The 19,392-nt window shown below is 37.2% G+C and overlaps 1 protein-coding gene across 1 annotated transcript in view; it reads left to right on the top strand.

Moving 5' to 3' along the window:
• Positions 1 to 17,953, top strand: part of slc36a1 (solute carrier family 36 member 1) — a 30,093-nt gene extending 12,140 nt beyond the window's left edge. The window contains exon 12 of the mRNA XM_056769989.1: positions 16,124 to 17,953. Coding sequence (XP_056625967.1) covers positions 16,124 to 16,392 — 269 coding nt within the window. The 3' untranslated portion in view covers positions 16,393 to 17,953. The remainder of the gene's footprint in view (positions 1 to 16,123) is intronic.
• The last annotated feature ends 1,439 nt before the right edge of the window (positions 17,954 to 19,392 follow it).

Here is a 19,392-nt window from a genome sequence, read left to right as displayed (position 1 = left end):
ATATTTCCAAATAATTGAAATTATATATATGTATGTTTATATTTTTTTCTTAAACATATCTATGTATGTGTATGTTTTTATAAATACAAAATTAATATGCACAGTTTACAAACACAAACTTTTATTCTGTATGCGTTTGACAGCTTTATTTTATTTGTATTTCCTTTTCCAGTAAAACCCATCAAAACAGCGACTGTCATGCATTTCCTACTTTCGTTCTCATTTGCAGCGTCTCTGTGAGTTTTTGGCCCATTGGGATGGTCTTGACGTATTGCAGCAGAACACAGAGTAAAGCAACCTGCATTAATATTCACTGTGTAGCTTTACCATCACATGTTCATGCTTTGTTGATTAATTTTCAATGTTAAATCAGACACTAAAGAATCTGCATGGGGTCATTGAAGGCAGAACAGACGATATTGAGAATGCCTAGTCTCAGAGATGAAGAGCGAATGATTGTTAGATCTCCAGAGAGAAGCTATAGAGGACTTCATCTGTCGCACACAGAGCTGAGATTCTCCTTGCACCTCTTATGATCACGAGAGTATGCAGAATCCATCAAAGGCTAACAGAGGCTGAGCTGCGCAGATAGTGTGGATGCAATAAGCACGTCATAAAACGAAAATGCTCCGTTTGGCACAAGAAGTGATCCTTTGTGCTTAAGGGGTTTATCTGCACACAGACATATATAGCTGACGTTATATAATTTGTTTATGGAAGTACTACAAAAAAATGACTTTGCTAAAATATTTTCTTAAATATTTTGTATGAATTGAAAAGTGTGGAGAATCTGTTTGTCCTGACTTGTTTTAACATAGCACCAATTAGTAAGATTGCACATTGCTTTTAAACAAACAGTTTAAAGATTCTCTCTATTAAGCTAATCATATTCACACAACAAAAATCATCTGTCAAACACTGATAAATCTAATTTAATTTTGGTTTATTGTTGCAGTAGTTGTCTGTCATAAATTACTTTACTATAAGTTTATTTGCTTTGGCTGTTTGGATAATCTCTGTTTATAATAAATATAAACGCACCGGGTTCCGACTGTCACAAAACTCTTTCCGTCTGATTAAATGTTTTATTTATTTATTTAGCTAAACGCTGGCTATTCAGCTTTTTAGGTTTTAATGTGCAGGAAAAGAAAGTGGATTTATGAGTCTGTAATATGATTCAGACATGGAAGGAAGGAGGCGGGAACCGGCAAACATTTAAACATTTAATAACAGAAAAAATAAAAGCCAAACAAACAAACAAAACAAAAATACAAAACAAAAGAACATAAATATAAACTTAACATATGTTCGGGCCGGTCCTCTCTCTTTTCGACGGTCCGGTCGCTCGTTCCTTTTATATGCTCCCTATCTCCTACGTGATTCGAGCCCGGTGCGCGCACAGCTGGCGCTCATTCACAATTACTCACCGGACTCGAACCACGGTCTCGCCCCGCCTACTCTACTACAGAGTCATTTTGCAATCTCTCATGTAGTGGTTTCATTTCAAACCAGGCTTCAAAGAAACGCAGAGTCAGCTTACTAACACCTACATTTGCTTTGCTAATGCTGTTTTCCTCTTTTCGCCTGATTCTTCATTCTTTTGGCTCGTTCATCTTTACAATACGATTAATTGACATGTAAATCGGAGTCTGTGTTTTCCATTTTAATTAGAGAAAGTGACATCAAGATGGCTCCAATAGGACAGTTATTGAGGAAGATGTATGCTCTGCTTTCAACTGAATACTGTAAATGATTGATAAAGTGTTGATCCTAAAGGCAACCAAACGATTCTATGTATGCTCTTTTCTAAGGCTAATGACAATGTGGTCATGATTGTCAAATGAACCTCCTGGGACTCATGTTGTTGCATTAAAACATGTAAAGTTCTGAAAAAATGAATGGTTATATGGTTTTAGCGGCAACAATGCAAACATGTTATGTGGACCAAACTTTACTACTGACCTCTGTTGCCATAATTCTGATGTGTGGTAAAATCATTCACTACTCAATATTCCCATATCAAACTGTTTTATTTATTAATACAAATCATTAAAAGTCCTTTCTACGCCAGCCCTCTCACAAGACGGCAACATAAACCAAAACAAAAATAATCAAAAATGGAACAGTAAATCAACCATATATAACATATAACACATAAAGAGTCTAATAAAATCAAAATTGAAGCCATCTGTTACAATACAACAAAAGAAAACTAAATTAGCATAATTTAAATATATATATATATATATATTTATTATGGATTTATTATTATTATTAATATATTATAAATGAATATTACCTTTAATCTGCATTTCTACATGTATTGCGGCAAAGACTCATGGAAGTTGTGATTAAGCAATAATAATTCATAAAATATTATTTTTTCTTCACTCTTAAATATATGTCAAAACATAGTATTGTACTGTTTATAGTGAACGTGAAGTAGTTTTGTTTGCTACATTCAAGGTGTAAAAACATTCCTGCTTTTTTGTCATTTTTACACGTTTGTGCTGGTAAAACCATTTTTTGGGGGGAAATTACTATTACTGAAATATGAAAAAATGTCAAATTTTTTTGGATTGGTCTCCTAGTTTCTTCCACAGCTGTATTTGTGGAAGAAAAACATAAGTGCAAATGATTTCTCTTCATCCCAGCTGGTTTATAATAATCATTTGTTTTTAACTGATTTTGATTCAGGGGCCAGGTTTTACATTATCATACAAATATTATGCAATATAGACTATCATGTGAAAGTAAAAATGCTTTTAAAATGCACACACTTGCATTTTCAAAGGATTCTAAGGTTTAATGGCATGCCAAGTATTCATCCTATGTTGGCATCTGCTAATTTAACCCTTTTTTTCAGCCTAACTTAGCCTTAAGATACACTTAGTTAACTTGCATTTAGCTGTGTTTTTCCCCTGCTGTCTATGGGGCATGTTATTTAGTCTCGAAACCCAATGAATGTGAACCACTGATCTATTTGATGATCAGACTCATTGTCTTCTAGCATTCACATGTTTCTTCTCACTTGCTTTTGGTTGAAAGCTTGAAGTTCAGGGATCTTCTGAGCTGTAATTGAGGTGTCAGCAGCGACCACACAGTTCTATCTCTCCAGATGACTGAGCAAATAGATCTCCCCATGCTCCTCCATCCCGGCAGTTGTATACAGAACTTGGATGAACCCTTAAGACTCCGGAAATGCACAGCAGGAGATGGGCAAAAGGCAGAGTTTCTTCTGTCACATCACTGCTTAGAAGTCAATCCAGTTTATAGCTTGGAGATTAAGAGGAAGCCACTGTATGCAATTTGATCCATCTGGAGGCAATGCCTCCGTTGAAGAGTACTTGATCCGACAGCTTTCATAAAACATGCAGCAGTTAAGTGGTGTTTTTTTGAAAATACGAAACCTTTTACATCACTCTGAAAAAACAGACCAGTGTATCTTAAAGGGGTCATATGGTGTGAATACGTGTTTTTCTGTGTCTTTGGTGTGTTATAAGTTGCCCATGCATGTATTGGACACGTAAAATTGCCAAAATTAAAGTGTCGGAACGTAATATGCATTCCATCTTAAAGCGAATGTTCACCCAGACCTGCCTGAAACGTCTCGTGTAGCCACACCACCACAAATCTACGACAGATTGTGGTATGATTTAACGAAGACCGCCAAATGTATACGCAAGTAAGGTGGGCGTACCTGTCAGTACAATTTCTATGGAACCTGATGTTCCAAATATTGTAAGAGGCGTCACATTTCCCTGAAACGCTTGCAGTATAGACCAATCACTACGCACTGGTTAACTGGCCAATCATAGCACACTTCGCTTTATAGAGTGATGAACTTGTTAAAAATCTGCGTGTTTCAGAGAGGCGGGGCGAAGAGGAGAAACAAACATGCACTGACCTGGTTGTATAAAGTGTTTTCATGTCTTTGTTTGCTTTCAGATTAATGAGATTTTTTATGAAAGCTGTTGTGTTGTCTTGTTCACTTGTTATCAGCCTTATTCATGGTTTGCTGTATTGAGGCCAGAGAAAATAGCCCTGTGTTGTTTAGACCTGATGACATGCGACCCAAACTATTATGAAACATACACTTCATCTCTGTTGTAAAACCAAGCGATCGTCCTTGATTTCTGAAGTAACTGATTTGCTGTGCCCTAGTTAGGCAGCAGTTATGCACAAAAGAATGAATCTTATAAATGAAAATTCTGGCTAAAGCTAAAATTGCAAATATTACCTTTCGTTCTGAATAACTATGTATTTATTTATGATAAATAATAAGATTATGCTACTTTTCTTCTATAGGGCTGTAAAATATATATATTTTTTGTTTATAAATATTGTCATTATCATTTAAATCAATTGTCACGAATTTAAAGCGTTATGGTATCGCATATTCCATTATTTAGCAAGATATCATATTTTTATACGAAATAATGAAGCCATATTTCCTGCGGTTTTTGTGACAAGAGGCGTCACAATATAGTGTACTGTTATTGGTAATAATGTGTTAATAAAATCAACGATTATTGATGTCATGATAATTCCACACATATCGTAATATCGTAAACTGTTCAGCATCATTTTGAAAATTTACCGTACTTAAAAATTTGTCACAATGATTTCAAACTCTTTCTCTGCCTTTGTACATTTGTGTTTTGAATATGATTCATTGCCCAACTAAAAAGATAAAACACAAAATGACAAAATTAAATTTCCAGCTATTTTGAAAACATTTATGATATTATTTCAAACTAAGGTCTTGCAATATTAACACAGATTATTATAATGTGAACATGACCACAAAAATAACTAAAACTTAATATCCAATAGTTTAGCAGCCTTCTAAAATTGATCAAGGTTTTAGATTATTTCAACCATCTTATTGCAATGCATTCTGGGGCTGCTTTCTCTACAAAAGATGTACTTTTGGTTTAAACTGTCGGTCAAAAGAAACCATCTTAGAAGATGGCTAATGCTGCTTACAACAAGAAAGCTGCTGAAGGGTATTGTGATGATGAGCACAGAGGTCATCACGTGAACGTCAGTTCACAGTACTAAGGTACGGAGAGGTGTAGGTGCAACTGAACCAAAGATACACATTTTGGTAAAGCATGTTTAATGACCCCCTAAGGATGGTACGATCCATTGGTTTTGGGCGGGAAGTGTAAACGTGTATAAGTGCGGGTGAGACAAAGGAAATGAAGGTTGGTTGAGCGTGGTTGTGGGTGAGAGAGAGACCCAAGCCCGCAAATGTCTTTATACATGTCGAGGCTAGTGTGATGTCTGGTTTTGCTGCTCGCAGCATGTTTTTTGTTTCAATGTTGTATACTCAGTTTAAACTTTTCTTTTTATTCTTATTGTGGGTAAAGTCTATGGATTCACGTGTGAAGAGACAGCTGTCCGAAATAAAATCACATGGATTGAAACAAGTTCCCACCTTTTGGTGCGTTTTTGTACTCTCCCAGGCCTTATGGCAGTAAGACTACTCTGATTGTTTGTAACCATTGACCGTCCGACTAAAAACGGCGGCAATAATCCGACAGTTATCTTAAAAAAAATTCTAGGGACTTTTTAAATGGGTCATATTTAAAATATGCATACGTGTTTTTCTGTGTATTTGGTGTGTTATAAGTTGCCCATGCATGTCGTAAATGTCAAAACATGCATTCCATCTCAAAATAAATGCTCACCCAGACCTGCCTGAAACGCCTCGTGTAACCACACCCCTACAAATCTACGATAGTTCATTGTATGGGTAACTAAGACCGCACAAATTTATACGCAAGTAAGGTGGGTTTACCTGTCAGTACAATTGCTCTGGAACCCGATGTCCATTGCATTACATCTAAAACAAACCATAATATTTGTTTTAGCAGTGTCATATGACCCCTTTAAGATTTTGGAAGGGTGTTTGAGAAATGTTGTCCACTGAGATCACTAAAAACCTATTGATTTATAATATAAGATATGTATGGTATTGTCATAATAAATATCTTATGATTGGTTTTGTTGGAACAGACAGTTTCTTCGATATCCAAAGATATCCAAAGATATCCAAAGATATCCAAAGGCACGACAGAAAGCTAAACCATAGAACCTGTCTCACATGAAGCGTAATATATGAAATGGACTGTAAAAAACAGAGATAAAATCTAAACGATGAATCATGGATAAGCATAGCTGAGCATGACTGAAGACTAGACTACTGTACATCTTTCTTTTTTTAACACACCGTTGTAATGCCGTCAAAAGAAATGTAATCTAGATGAACCAGCAATGAGGTCAAAATTTTGCAAAAGGACACTAAATCTAAACCCTCATTTGTTACATTGGAGTAAAACAAATATATTTGATCTAAAGTAATTGAATTTTAATTGATGTAAAAATCTTGTGGTATTGGTTTAAGCTACAACTATATTAATTAAAAGGATCTTTATGTAAAAACAGTAGAAGTCTTTGTTATGTCGATGTTTAGATGTTGGGGTGTGTGTATGTCCATGCATGCACATGCAAGCTTACATAAGTCTTTCATTCTCTTCTAGTCTTTACAAGCCTTTGGCAGGCATACACAAGTTATATAGTGTAAAATATGTGCTCTGTCGATACAAGACTGTTATTACAACAATTACTTTATACAACTTCAGACATATGACAGCTTTAAATCTCAAGACAAAAGCATCCTGTACCTGTAAAGGACAATTTATGGTTCTGCATCAGACAGGCAAAGCTTTGATTTGTATTTATACTTGTGGTTGTTGTCCACGTCAATGTTTCAGGTTTCTCCTGAAGTCCACTATCATCTCCAGTGTTTTGAGCATCAGGTTGTTATGACTGCATCAGACAGTCAGCTGCACAACCTTCTGTCTGTACGCAGACTCGTCACCATCTCGGATGAGAACTATAACAATAGTGTCTTCTGAAAACTACAGGAACTTGACAGAGGAGTCCGTTGAGATGCAGTCAGTGGTGTACAGGGAGAAGTACAGTGGGGAGAGCACACATACCTGGGGGGCACCGGTGCTGATGGTGCGGCTGTTGGATGTAATTTGACCAATTTTAACTAGCTGTTGTATGTCTGTCAGACAGCTGGTGATCCAATGACAGATAGAGCTTGGAACAGAGATCTGAGTTAGTTTGGTCTGGGGACAATGGTGTTGAAGGCTGAACTGAAGTCCACGAACATAAGTCACTGGTCTGTCCAGATGTTGTAGGGTATAATGCCGTCCCACGTTGATTGCATCATCCACAGACTGGTTTTCTCTCTATCCCCACTCCTGAAGGCATCCTCTTTGGCCTGGCGAAGCTGTCTGAGTTTTGGTGTGAACCATGATTTATAGTCCTTGTATGTTAAATAAGTCCTGGTAAGGATACACATGTCCTCACAGCATCTGATGTATGATTTTACATTCTCTGTGAGCTCATCCAAATTAATGGCAGCAACATCAAAAAATTCTCGGATCAGTGCACTCGAAACAGGCTTTTAAGGGGCTGATCTGTTTCGTTGGTCCATCGGTTTACAGTCCTTACTACTGGCTTAGCAGCTTTAAGTTTTTTCCAGTATGTTGGGAAAAGATGAACCAGGGAGTGGTCAGAGAGTCCTAGAGCTACTCTCGGGATGGAGGGATATGCATATTTTATTGTAGTATAGCAGTCTCTAGAAATCTATTGTCTCTGGTAGGGCATGTAATATGTTGTTCGAATTTTGGCAGTTCACTTGTGAGTTTTTCTTTATTTAAGTCTCCGAGAATGATTATAACAGAGTCCGGGTGTTGTCGTTCTGTGTCTGCGATCTGATCACCCAGCTGTTGTAGCTCCGCCCTCAAGTGCGCTTGCGGAGGACAATAAACACTTACGAGAAAGAACAAGGAAAACTCTGTAAGGCTTACAGTAAATGAAGAATACTTCTACGGCAAATCTTCTTTTACACAGTTACATTTGTACACCACCTCTTGTTGATGTAAAAGAAAGTCCCACCAAAAAGCGATTTTCCTGTTGAGTCCGTATAGCGATCCGCTCTAAACAGCTGCAAGTCCGGAAAATGTAAGTTGGTGTCCAGGATGGCTTCATTCAGCCAGGTTTCCGTGAAACACAGAGCAGCAGAGTTTGAAAAGTCCTTATTTTTCCGAGAGAGCAGGAAGAGTTTGTAGATTCGCAAGAAGGATACTTGGAAGTGCTGTCGACTCGCTTCCCACGTTTGTGGTCTTAGAGAATATGAATAGCACCACTGCTCCTCCGACAATAGTGTCCAGCAAAACATCTGAATATTCAAAAACCATTAGAAGACTGTGTGGTGTGTACTGCCGAATGTTCACCAGTTCATCCCTGGTGAAACTCATTGTGTTTGACAAACATAGAACAGGACAAACTTAAAATAGCAGTAAAACATCTGGTGAGCTCCACACCGAGGCAGCCATCTTGTTTTAATTTATATTGTGTGTTTTTGTTACTGTCTGTCTTTCCTTTGTTCAAGACTTTGCAACCAATCCCCTACAGCTGGTTCATGTTTTGATGATTCTAAAGTACAAAAGCTTCCCTCCATCTGTAAGCTTCATTTAGGAATAGGAAATAATTTTTCCCTTAAGAAAGCTGTTTGAATTTGTATGTGTTGGGGCATGTGACTAGGTAAAACCTAGAAGTTAATGCTCAAAATCAAACCGTTTCGGCTTCTATAAAGGCTTCATTCTCACAGTGGAGTACCTACTTGAAATCAGCTTCACAGACGAGTGCATCAAAGCTAGGAAGAGAAGAGGGCGGCATGACTAGATTCCAGCGGCGAAAGCTTGTGTGTGTGCACACTTAATGGAAAGTGGAATGGACAGGGCGTAAGCCCCCTCTGGTCCTTTACTTTTTCTTTGAGTGCGCTGCTATCAGCGGCAGCACGCTGACACACGAGCACCGAGGCATTCTGACTGCGCCGCGCTCATCTGCTTTACCTCTGGAGCTGCAGATACTGACCTCCCGTAGCCCCAGGGAAGCTGCAAACCTGTTTCTTTCTGTTCTGCCCAAGACAAAAGAAGCTTGAACCACGCCTTCTCCAAAGGTCTCTGAAAATGCCACGCATCAAAGACTGAAGGTCTGGAAAACCGATTTCAATGCGTCATGTGATGCCTGCTAAAATCACGTGTTTTTATCTTTGTTGAGCTGTTTTTGTCACACCTAAAATATCAATAACTTGGGTAAAATCACCTAAATGCTTATTGTCTTATATTAACGTAAACAAAAGCAATGTTTTTATTTTTTTATGGAAACTATTATTATTAATAGGGCTGTGCAATGAATCGTAAGTGATTTTAAAGTTTTACTTTTAACAATTACGAAATCAAAATTACTGAGGGAAAATTATTATCGAGCCACTTTTCATTTCACAAGGAATGTATCATTTACTCTTGCGTTATAAATCCACAGCGCACCCCAAACAAACTTTCTACAAAGCTGTGTCATGTTCAGTCAGATATGTTGAATGTAATTTCTAAAAATGTCGAACGTATGTTTTAAGGTTTTTAGTTGGTTGAAACAGTGCACAACATATTTGATCTAATTTGATGTCTATGAATTTAATTGATTATTTTTTATATATTTAAATGTATGCATTTATCATTTATTTGTTAATAATTCATAATAATAATGTATGTATTTTTTTGTTTTGGTTAGTTAAGTTCACTCTTTAAAAGAGACATTTTTTATATTTCAATTTATTTTAATAATTTAAATTAAAATAATTAATTTAAATGTAATTAAATGTAATATTCATTCTTTTTAATTGTTAGGCAGCCCTAATAATTTTATAATTAATAATAATAATCAGAAAAAACACCAGGTAATAATGTTTATTTACATAATCTATAATCTTTTTGAAATTGCAAATTAGAATTTATTATGAAAAAGCATGTGTTTTGTTGTAAAACATGTGCTTGCACAAGTCTGCGATTGTCCAATAATAATGTAGTATTCCAGAGAACGGTGTTATAATACAAATATTTAAATCCGAAAGCTGTAAAATGTATTTTTTATTCAAATATTCTGAAAAATCACATTCTCCACTGCGAATCCATTAAGCCATTAACAATAAGTTAATTGTGCTCTGCACGTGCTAGATTTGGTCTTTGCAGATGTTAATGGACTCCGGAAGATCACCTGAGCCAATGCCCCAGAGATGAAAATTTCAATCTCATGTAATTTCTTTTGGTTCTGTGCAATTTCCTGGTTTGGGACTGTAGGTAAGGGAACATCAGAGCCAATCAATCATTTTAAGACCTGCCTTGGTCTCAGTGCTCTCGGATTAGCATTTCTAGCTTGATTTTGTTGCTCTGAGGTTTCTCTGCATCGCTCTTATTCGAAGTGTGAACTGTGAGTCCACAAAGTCTCTTGAGTCAAGGCTTTGAACTGTGCAGTATAGCAGCGGTAAATGAGATTACATTTTGTGTGAGGTAGTTATATATACCTTACATCATGAATGGATCTGTAGCACAGCCAGAGTGGCATTTAAGGCGCAGTTTTTGATGTACAGCGGCCGCTAGCGTTGTATGACAGATTTGCAACGAATGGCTCAGTCCAAACACGAAGGTGGCGGCCATAGTACAATAAGATTTAGTTCCCATGTCGACGAAGGGAAGAGATCATGCTGGCATTATAAAGACTTCCGCTCTGTATGTAGATATAAACAGCTTATTCTGAGGTATTAGAAACCTGACGATTCATTATGTAAGGTCTTTATACACCTCTGAAGAAATAGTTTTGTATTTTATATCGAATTTCTGTCAATAGATCCTCCTAAAAACCCTGTATTGTTCCTTTAAAAATGATTTTTATGTCTTTTGAATAAGATATGATTGGAGGTCTGTGCAGAATTCGCCAACACGATGCTCGAGTGTTGCAGGTGGTTGCTAGGGCATTGCTATGTTGTTGCTAAGGTGCTCATTTTACCAGGTGATTGCCAGGGTGGTTTGGGTTGGCTGTTTATTCCTATATATTTTTGAGTTTTGCAGACATGTAAAAGTATTTCAGTTGTTAATGACATTTCTCTGAGATTCTTCCACATGCTCAACGTTGAACTGTGACATCATTGCAGACGTCTAACATGCTTCATTGCCTGATCCTGCGATCGAACTGAGCGACGTTCATGAGCATCAGCATGAAAGAGGCTGTTTAGTGTATCAAGCTACCATTGACAATGATGATCAATACGTAATTGAATCAATAAACATGTGCTTTCTTAATTATAAGAGGATATTTTTTCGATCTGTTTCTCATCTATTGTGATGAAATGCTGCTGCCTGGTATTTTCCAGGAACCATGATTTTGGTGGTCTGACTCACAATTCAATTCATGACATTAATAATCTGCTTCATTACCTCATTTTTACCACAATGCTCTCTTCTTCACCCCGAGCGAGACAGAAACATGCTGTTTTTAAAACTACGACACAAAGTGTCTTAGAACTCGTAATGAGGCGTAATATCGCATTTTCCGAGCGTCTTTTGAAAGCTTTGAAATAATCCCCATGCTTTTTTCCTCCCTCTGACGGTTTAATAGTTGCTCATTTTGCAGGCTGCTGGGAAATTAATGGCTTTTGCATGATTGATATGTCTAAGATGAGTTCATTGTTAATATTTTGACCGCAACAGGCCTTCGTAATGGGCTTGGAAAGATCCATTGAGAATGTCTCAAAGGACTTGTTACTTACAAAAATGATTTTATTTATTTCTCTACTTATTTAGGACTTGACATACAGTTCCTCCACACTAGGATGTTCTCTTTGCGCAAATAGACTACAGATGATACAGTAAATGATTAAATGGGGAACGTTCTCTTTGCTTTTGGTGTGCAATACACAGTCGAGAATGTGGAATGTCAGGGTAACGGTATAATTTATATAAACAGCAGCGCACGTTTTCCAAGTGCATCAGCACGATCAAAACATCAGTCTTACTTCTGATGTGGCCAGTGAGTCACATGGCCGTATTGATCACATTGCCGGCATTGAACGCAATCCGCCTTTCATCAAAGAGATGCAGGTCTGTGTTGTGCTCACTGTGTGCTTTTGTCATACTTTGTGTGGAGCAAATCTAATTTAGAGGGACGCTGAAGTATAATTTTTGGGGTTAATTTGAGAATTTCCACAGATGCAGATTCATTATATGTTTATTTGGCTTTTAATAAAATACAGACCACTTCATATGTTTTCTGACAGTAAACACGTCCTCTGTTTTACTCATACTGCCCTTGTGTTACAGTCAACAACTGTTTAGCGCGTATTGGTAATTTATCACAAACCTCATGAATCCCTTTGTAGTTTTGTCACAGTCCGCCGGTACAAATCTTCACATGGCACAGCTGTGCGTTTGAATGAAAATTGGTGTGTTATTGAATTATCTCACCAGTGTGGCCCGACTTCCACCGAAACTTTCAAAGCCTCAGACACACAAATTAGACCGGCCATGCTCCAGCCGACACATTTTCTAGTAATCAGAGATGTGAACGTTTTAAATAGAAGAAATTTCACACGTAATGTGGACACAGTCGGGCTCTGACCCAAAGCTGACATTGCTCCTGACTTGCTGTTGAGTGACGGGTTGTGCAGATATGTCCATACGACTTCTGTGTTATGCCTGTTTACCCTGAGTCTATTGGCCTTGAGACTGCCTTTAGCACATCAGATCTCATAATTATACTTAATAATGGCCCATAAAGACTCCTGGTTGTTCGTTACCTCTTCTAAACGGGGGCATCAAAATGATTAATGGCTTCAAATTAAAATGTGTTTAAATGTAGTTGATTTATTAGTGCTAGGCAGTTTGTTGAGGTGATGTCTGCTATTAGTTATATAGACGTTTGGACTTGAATCCCTTATCCTGTATTGAAGGAAGGAGGGCCATGTCTTGGGACCAAATTATCTTATCCTTACTCAATTAACTGAGTAAGGTCAGATGACTCTCAACTGAAAAATAAGTTGAACCAACTTACTGTACAATATATAAGCAACAATCAAATTTCTGAGTTCACTTAACTATAGACTTGGACAACCCAACTCAAAAGATTACATTTTTGTATAACTTTAATGTATAATTGTTCTTTTATTATATACACAGTCTTCTTAAGAAAGACCAAGGGCCAGATTTACTAAACGGTACAAAATAGTGCGAGAGCACCATTTGAAAAAAAAGGCAGATGGGAGTGGAATTTCCTGCGGGTGATTTACTAACAAGGCATTTACAATGATTTACATAAAAAATCACAGGTATCATTCCCATAATAACCAAGGCAATCTACCAAGAGCAGCGCTTATAGACGCATGGTTTAGGACAAGCTTTTTTTTGCCTGTTAAATAAAGAGGAAAATACCAGTAGAGTGACAAGTGCAAACCTTAATAAATCACATTGTGTGGTTCGTTTAAATACTCTCCTTCCATAAAGTTTGCGTCTGAAGAGGAAACTCCTACAAATGCACAACAAAAATATAGCCCGCAAACATTAAAACAGCAATCATTTTAATAATTTTAACCAGCGAATTGAAAATGCCAAAATGCATGCTCGGAACTTTCAAACACTAGAGTTGTTCGTTGAGATTACACAGTTTGGAAAGTTTTCAAACTTCTTGACACGCTTTGGACAATCACTTAAATATCCAAGCACAGTCAACAAAACAATCTTTGTTTGAACTACATTTTGTTCTGAATCCTTATACATTCTCCTACTTTAACAAAAATCTTTTTTCGAGTTACTTTATTGCCTTTATTGGGAGAGCAATTTGAAGTGTTTGTGCCATAAACTACCAGTATTGGTGATAACCAAAATATTTTTTTATGTTCCTATAAGGTTTAATCTAAGACTAATATGTGAAATCTCTTTAGTCACAGCAGTATTTCTTATTGGCAGTATTTTTGTTATCCATGAATTGGAAAATTGATTATTTTACAAGAAAGGCACTTTATTATTGTTATTCAGATTCCCAATAACACTCAATAGCAACAGAGAGAACAATGATAACAACAATAGCTGCAAGAATGCAAGTTGTTATCAAGGTGAATGGAGTCAATACACAATATTATGTTTTTTTTTGTTACTATGTGTGAATAAAGACTAGTTGTTTTCAGTTTGTTATCTACACAGGTTTTTAACAAGATTCCTTAAATATTTGTGTTTACTCTTTTTTTATGATAGGTGGTCAAGTAAATTTGTTAAGAACTGTCCTGTACATACTGCTCATCGTAGGTTTTTCTTAGTAACTTGAGGCGCAGAATGTGTGTTATTTATCAAAATGACTGAAACAATGAATATGTTTTCTAATATTATTTACAGTATTTTAAATTTCCAGCTATAACAGTATTGTGCAAATTATCATGATAAACTGTGTTATTCAATACTGGCACAAGTTCACTTACAACACATTGACAACTTTTCACATACCCTAGCAAGTGTGAACCCTCCACATGCTTGCAGCATTCATAAAATGTAAATAAATATACTCTTTATGCACTATTTAGTGTAGTAATTCACTTTATCTGATGAATTTAATGCTTGTGTCCAGACTTTAAATGTGTGCTCCGGGGTTAAGCTTGATTGATGCAAGGTTTTATATGCTCTGTTGCTCGACACCTTTCTTGCTTCACACTCCTGGAGTTCCTCTGTAGGTCTGGAGATGGGGTTCTTCCCTGCGTAAATCAATTTGCCTTAAAGCACAGCTGTCAAAGTTGCCGTGCGTGCGGATCAAATGCTTGCTTTGCTACACCCCACCTCTTATAAAAACAGCTTAAACAGAGTGGCAGACCTCATTAATCTAGAAGCTCCACGATTGGAAGGGCATAGTCCTTTCCAAGTACAGAAATGTGCTGACTCTGAACGTTCTTTCAGTGCCGTGACAAGGTGAGCTACACAATGGATAAGAGACACTTTGGACGGACCTGCGGATGTGCTTGATATCCAATTAATAATGAAATGCCGACATTCTCTAAATTCAATTGTTGGTTTTGATTGAAAAAATGGTTTAGTTAGTCTAGCGAAGGATGTGGAGCCAATGGCACAGAAGTAGAAATATAACAAGCTATGTTTGGCAGGCTGAATAGAGAAAACCCAGATGACAGCTCTCCCTGATCTCTAAAATCAGGAAAAGTACACGAATTACAAAACCCTGAGTAGGGACTTGAGGATGTTGCAGCAGAACTTCACCTGTGGTCTAACACACGGCATGTAAAATCTTGTTGACCGAATGGTAGTCCATTGTTAAAAGTAGGAAAAGCTGCCAAAATGGATGGCAAAATGCTCACTGTTGGATTTCAAAGCTCTTCAAATGCATTGTCTTTATGATAAGAAGGCCCTAAAAGTACATTCTCGTAATGTGTAGCTACTGTACAAACTCGTGTCCCCGTCCACAACAGTGTGGAACAAATGAGTCACACTGACAAATGGACACCTTTATCATTTTCGGAGGTGCCTCAGCTTAGTAGTTCAATCAATTGATCCACGATACCTTTTAAACCCTCGTCCCTCTTCCTGTTCCCAAGGGGAATGTGTCTCCCGTGCCTGCTTTGTAATCTGTTTGGCGTGCGCTGCTCAAATCTTCAAAGTGACCTACATCTAAGTCCCCTCGGACTGTCTCCTTTGGACTTAAAATTTGGAAGCAAGGCCTTTCAAAACTTCATCTTGTAACACGGATCGTTCTCTCTCAGGAGCATAGTTTGACCAAAAGATCAACCTTCCTTTCTCCTTGGACGTTCATTTGCGGATACCCTGGCGACAGATTACGCTTCAAAGAGTCTTATATGTCAGATGAGAATAGAATGAACAGCCGACACATTTTACAGCCCCTACATAGGCAATAATAAGTGACGAGAAGTGAGCGGGAGCACGGATGTGTGACGGACAGGAATACAAGAACGTTTAAAAGCTCCTGTGCTTTCCAAACAGAGGAACATTTGGTGGGGAGCGATAAACATCAGAAGCGACTTGTTTGGGTGAAGCAGTCCTCTCTTAGAAATAGATCAACAGCCTGACATAGCCACCTCCACATAAACCGCTTTTAGGGCCATGAAAAGCATGTTCTGTGTGATCACGCTTAGTTTTGACCAGTAGGAAGCGATGCCGTGGTTAAACATCATGTCCTTTTGCTGTTTTCTCCTCAGGTGTCCTCGCCGTATTGATTCCAGAGCTTGACCTGGTGATCTCGCTGGTGGGATCCGTAAGCAGCAGCGCTCTGGCCCTCATCTTTCCACCTCTGCTTCAGATCATCACCTTCCATAATGAAGGCATGAAGCGCTGGGTGATGGTCAAGGACGTCGCAATCAGTCTCATCGGTCTGGTGGGCTTCGTGGCGGGGACCTACATCTCCATCCAGGAGATTATCACACGCAACAGTGCCAGACACAACAGCACACACATTCAGCTCATGTGAATGGCAGATTAAGGGCTACAGACCCCTTTACTCTTTAGATGGTTATTTTTTTGTGGATTATTTTTACCTAATGTCTGTAGATGGATTTTTATGGGATTTTGTCCTTTTTTACAGCACTGCATCTCTTTGTAATGAGTTTAGCAAATTCAGGTTTTACACTTTGGTTTTAACCGTACGTCTCATTTATATGAAATCTTTGTGTGAAACATGCTAATTTTAAGATGTTAACAGAGCAGTCCCCTTATTGTTTGTTTATTGTTTACATAGAACCATGTTTTTAGTACTCATTCATTTTCTTTTTTTAAGTTCAACTGAAAAGCTACAGTACGTGGACGGTAAACTTTGCTTGTAGTTGTTTAATAGTGTTAGGGTTGTAATTTGCAGAGCTATAAAGACCTCAGCCTATTACACACAGACGTAACTTCTGTTTATTTTGCTCTTATTAAGTGCAAATGCATTTAAAATACTAAATGTTTTGTGGTTGTGCAATTATACTATAGTTCTCTATTTTAAGAAATATAAGGGTAGTTATTCACGCAGAATGGGGCAGTAGTCCCAAAATAAATCTCTATATTCGATTGGATCTCATTTCAAATGTGATGTATAAAATTGTCACCTCAACTTTGATGAGACGCTGTGATTTTTAGCACACAAAACAGACACTTTAATATGACATTAACAACTGTTTTTTTTACAAGCGTTAAATGTTTATTTTAAGTAGACTTTGAATTCAACACTCATGCTGTTGTTAATCACACTTTTTGCTGGGCTACTTGAATTTCGTTGTCATTTATTTAATTTGTATAAATCTGTTGTATATATTGATAGCGGTGCCAAATTTGTTGCCAAAGTGTTTTTGAGTATTTTTGTTAATTTACTGTATTTTCGATTGTGACTACAGTGTTATTCTCTGTCATTGTGGTTTAAGGGATTTTATGTATATACTGGAAGTAGTGTGTCCATGCTTACATTGTTTCGAATTGACGTATTTCTCTAAGTGATAGTTCTCCCAAAAATGAAAATTCTGTCATCATTTACTCAACTTCTTGTCATGTCAAACCTTTATGACTTTCTTTCTTCCAGAGAACACAAAAAAATATGTTTAAAGAATGTTGTGAACCGGCACCTATTCACTTGCATTGGTTTTGTGTTCATACAATGGAAGTGAATGGGTGCCGTTAGATAGTTACAAACTATTTTCAATTTGTTTTCTTTTTTTGTTCTGCAGAAGGAAGAAGGTCATAGAGGTTTGAATTGACCAGATTGTGAGTAAATGATGACATCCTTTTCATTTTTTGGGTGAACTATCCTTTAAAGCTTTCAATATACAAAGATGAAATGTCAGGGGTAGATTCATCGGTTATAAAGCAGAATCTTGCTCATATCTGTTCTTGTATTAAGTTCAACCAAACATGAAGATTCAAACTACCAGTTGATATGTCCTTTATTGTATCTTTCTAATTTAGTACAATATGTGCTCTTTGGAAGAATTAAAGAGTGGATATCCTGCCATGATGTTTGAAAGAATCTTGTCACTGTGATATAAAGTTCTTCATGCATATTTTTTTATAATGAAGGGCATTTCATTGCTGCGGTTTTGCTTTATGATGCTTTACATAGTAACAATGTTGCTGTCGTGCAGTCTGGATGGTAAATTTGGTTCGTCGTGTTCGTCTTTAAGAGTAGAGGGCAACAATTCAGGAGGTGAATTTGTAACAGTGCTTGGCTGTCAGTTTCTAAAGGTTAGAAAGTCACACAGAGCAGGTGTGTCGAGCTCGGATGAATTTCATACATAGACTTAGGCTTCGATCTGTGCTTTGTATAGATGTGTGTGTCTGTGTTATTGTGTAAGCCACAAAGAAATCATAAAACAAAGCCTCTTATGAAATAAAATAAAAGGGAAATGACTTTACTATTTATTGTTACAAAAAGAGAAATAAAAGGCAGATTTTGACGTAACTTTAAACAGGATCATAACCTTAAAGTCCCAGTTTTTGCGTGAAATATTGCAGCGTTCACGGTTAATATCATTATATTCAGTACATATCTGAAAATGGACTTCCACCCTGAAACGACTATCCATCTCAAATGACGTAAATCAGACGGCTTGGTCGGAGCCATTGGAGAGAGAGTTGCGTCAACTTCATTGACTCAAATGGAACGCTTCGTGGAGGCTCTCATAGTTCCCGGAAGTTACTAGTACGCATGGAGCTGTGACTTAACAGACCAACTGAGGTGAACTTCTAACCCATTTAAAGTCGAAAGTTGTTTAATCAATAAAAAAAGGAGAGAAACAAAGCATTTAAAGAGAAAACGTAACTTCCTGGATCTATCTGAAGGCTCCATGAATCACTTGAATCAGCGTTTTGGACTTCCGTTGCAAAACTCTCTCTCTGAATGGCTCTGGGCCGGAGCATCTGTTAACTCCTTCCCTTCAACTGTCAGTCTGCTGCCAGTTTCATTTAAAATTCAATGCAATTACTGTTTTTACACATCCAATCAATTTGCAGTGAAAAACTCAAGCCACGCCCACACATTTTATCCTTTGAAATTCTTCTTCAATCGAAATTTGTCAGAATACAGAAGTAAAAACGATCACTTCCAGTTCATGGGGACTTACCGCAGACATAGTTACAGTATGTATATATTCATGGTTTGTGTTAATTTTTGTTTATTGTTTTTGGAATTACCTTTGTTCTCATAAGATTTTCACACAGATGAATTTTTTGTTGTATGCCTATGACTGGCCTTTGAGCTGACATGTTCCAGGGTTAACTGCTGCAGAACATTGTTAGAATCTGTAATAACAGTGTTTTACTCAAAAGGAAATGGCTGTGGCACACTGTCATTATGTTTAACTGAAAAATAGTGTGAACTCAATAAAAGTTTTGTATTATTGCATTCTATTCTGTGGCTCTCATTGGATCTTAACCTTTCTTCAATTTCACGTTTTTAAACAACCACAACAAAAACTCCCCAATGTACCTTTTTGACAGTGTG

The sequence above is a fragment of the Triplophysa dalaica genome, chromosome 16 (genome assembly GCF_015846415.1).
Source record: "Triplophysa dalaica isolate WHDGS20190420 chromosome 16, ASM1584641v1, whole genome shotgun sequence".
Classification (NCBI taxonomy): Eukaryota; Metazoa; Chordata; class Actinopteri; order Cypriniformes; family Nemacheilidae; genus Triplophysa; species Triplophysa dalaica.
The sequence above is the reverse complement of the archived record's forward strand: the minus strand, read 5'-3'. Positions and strand labels throughout refer to the sequence as shown.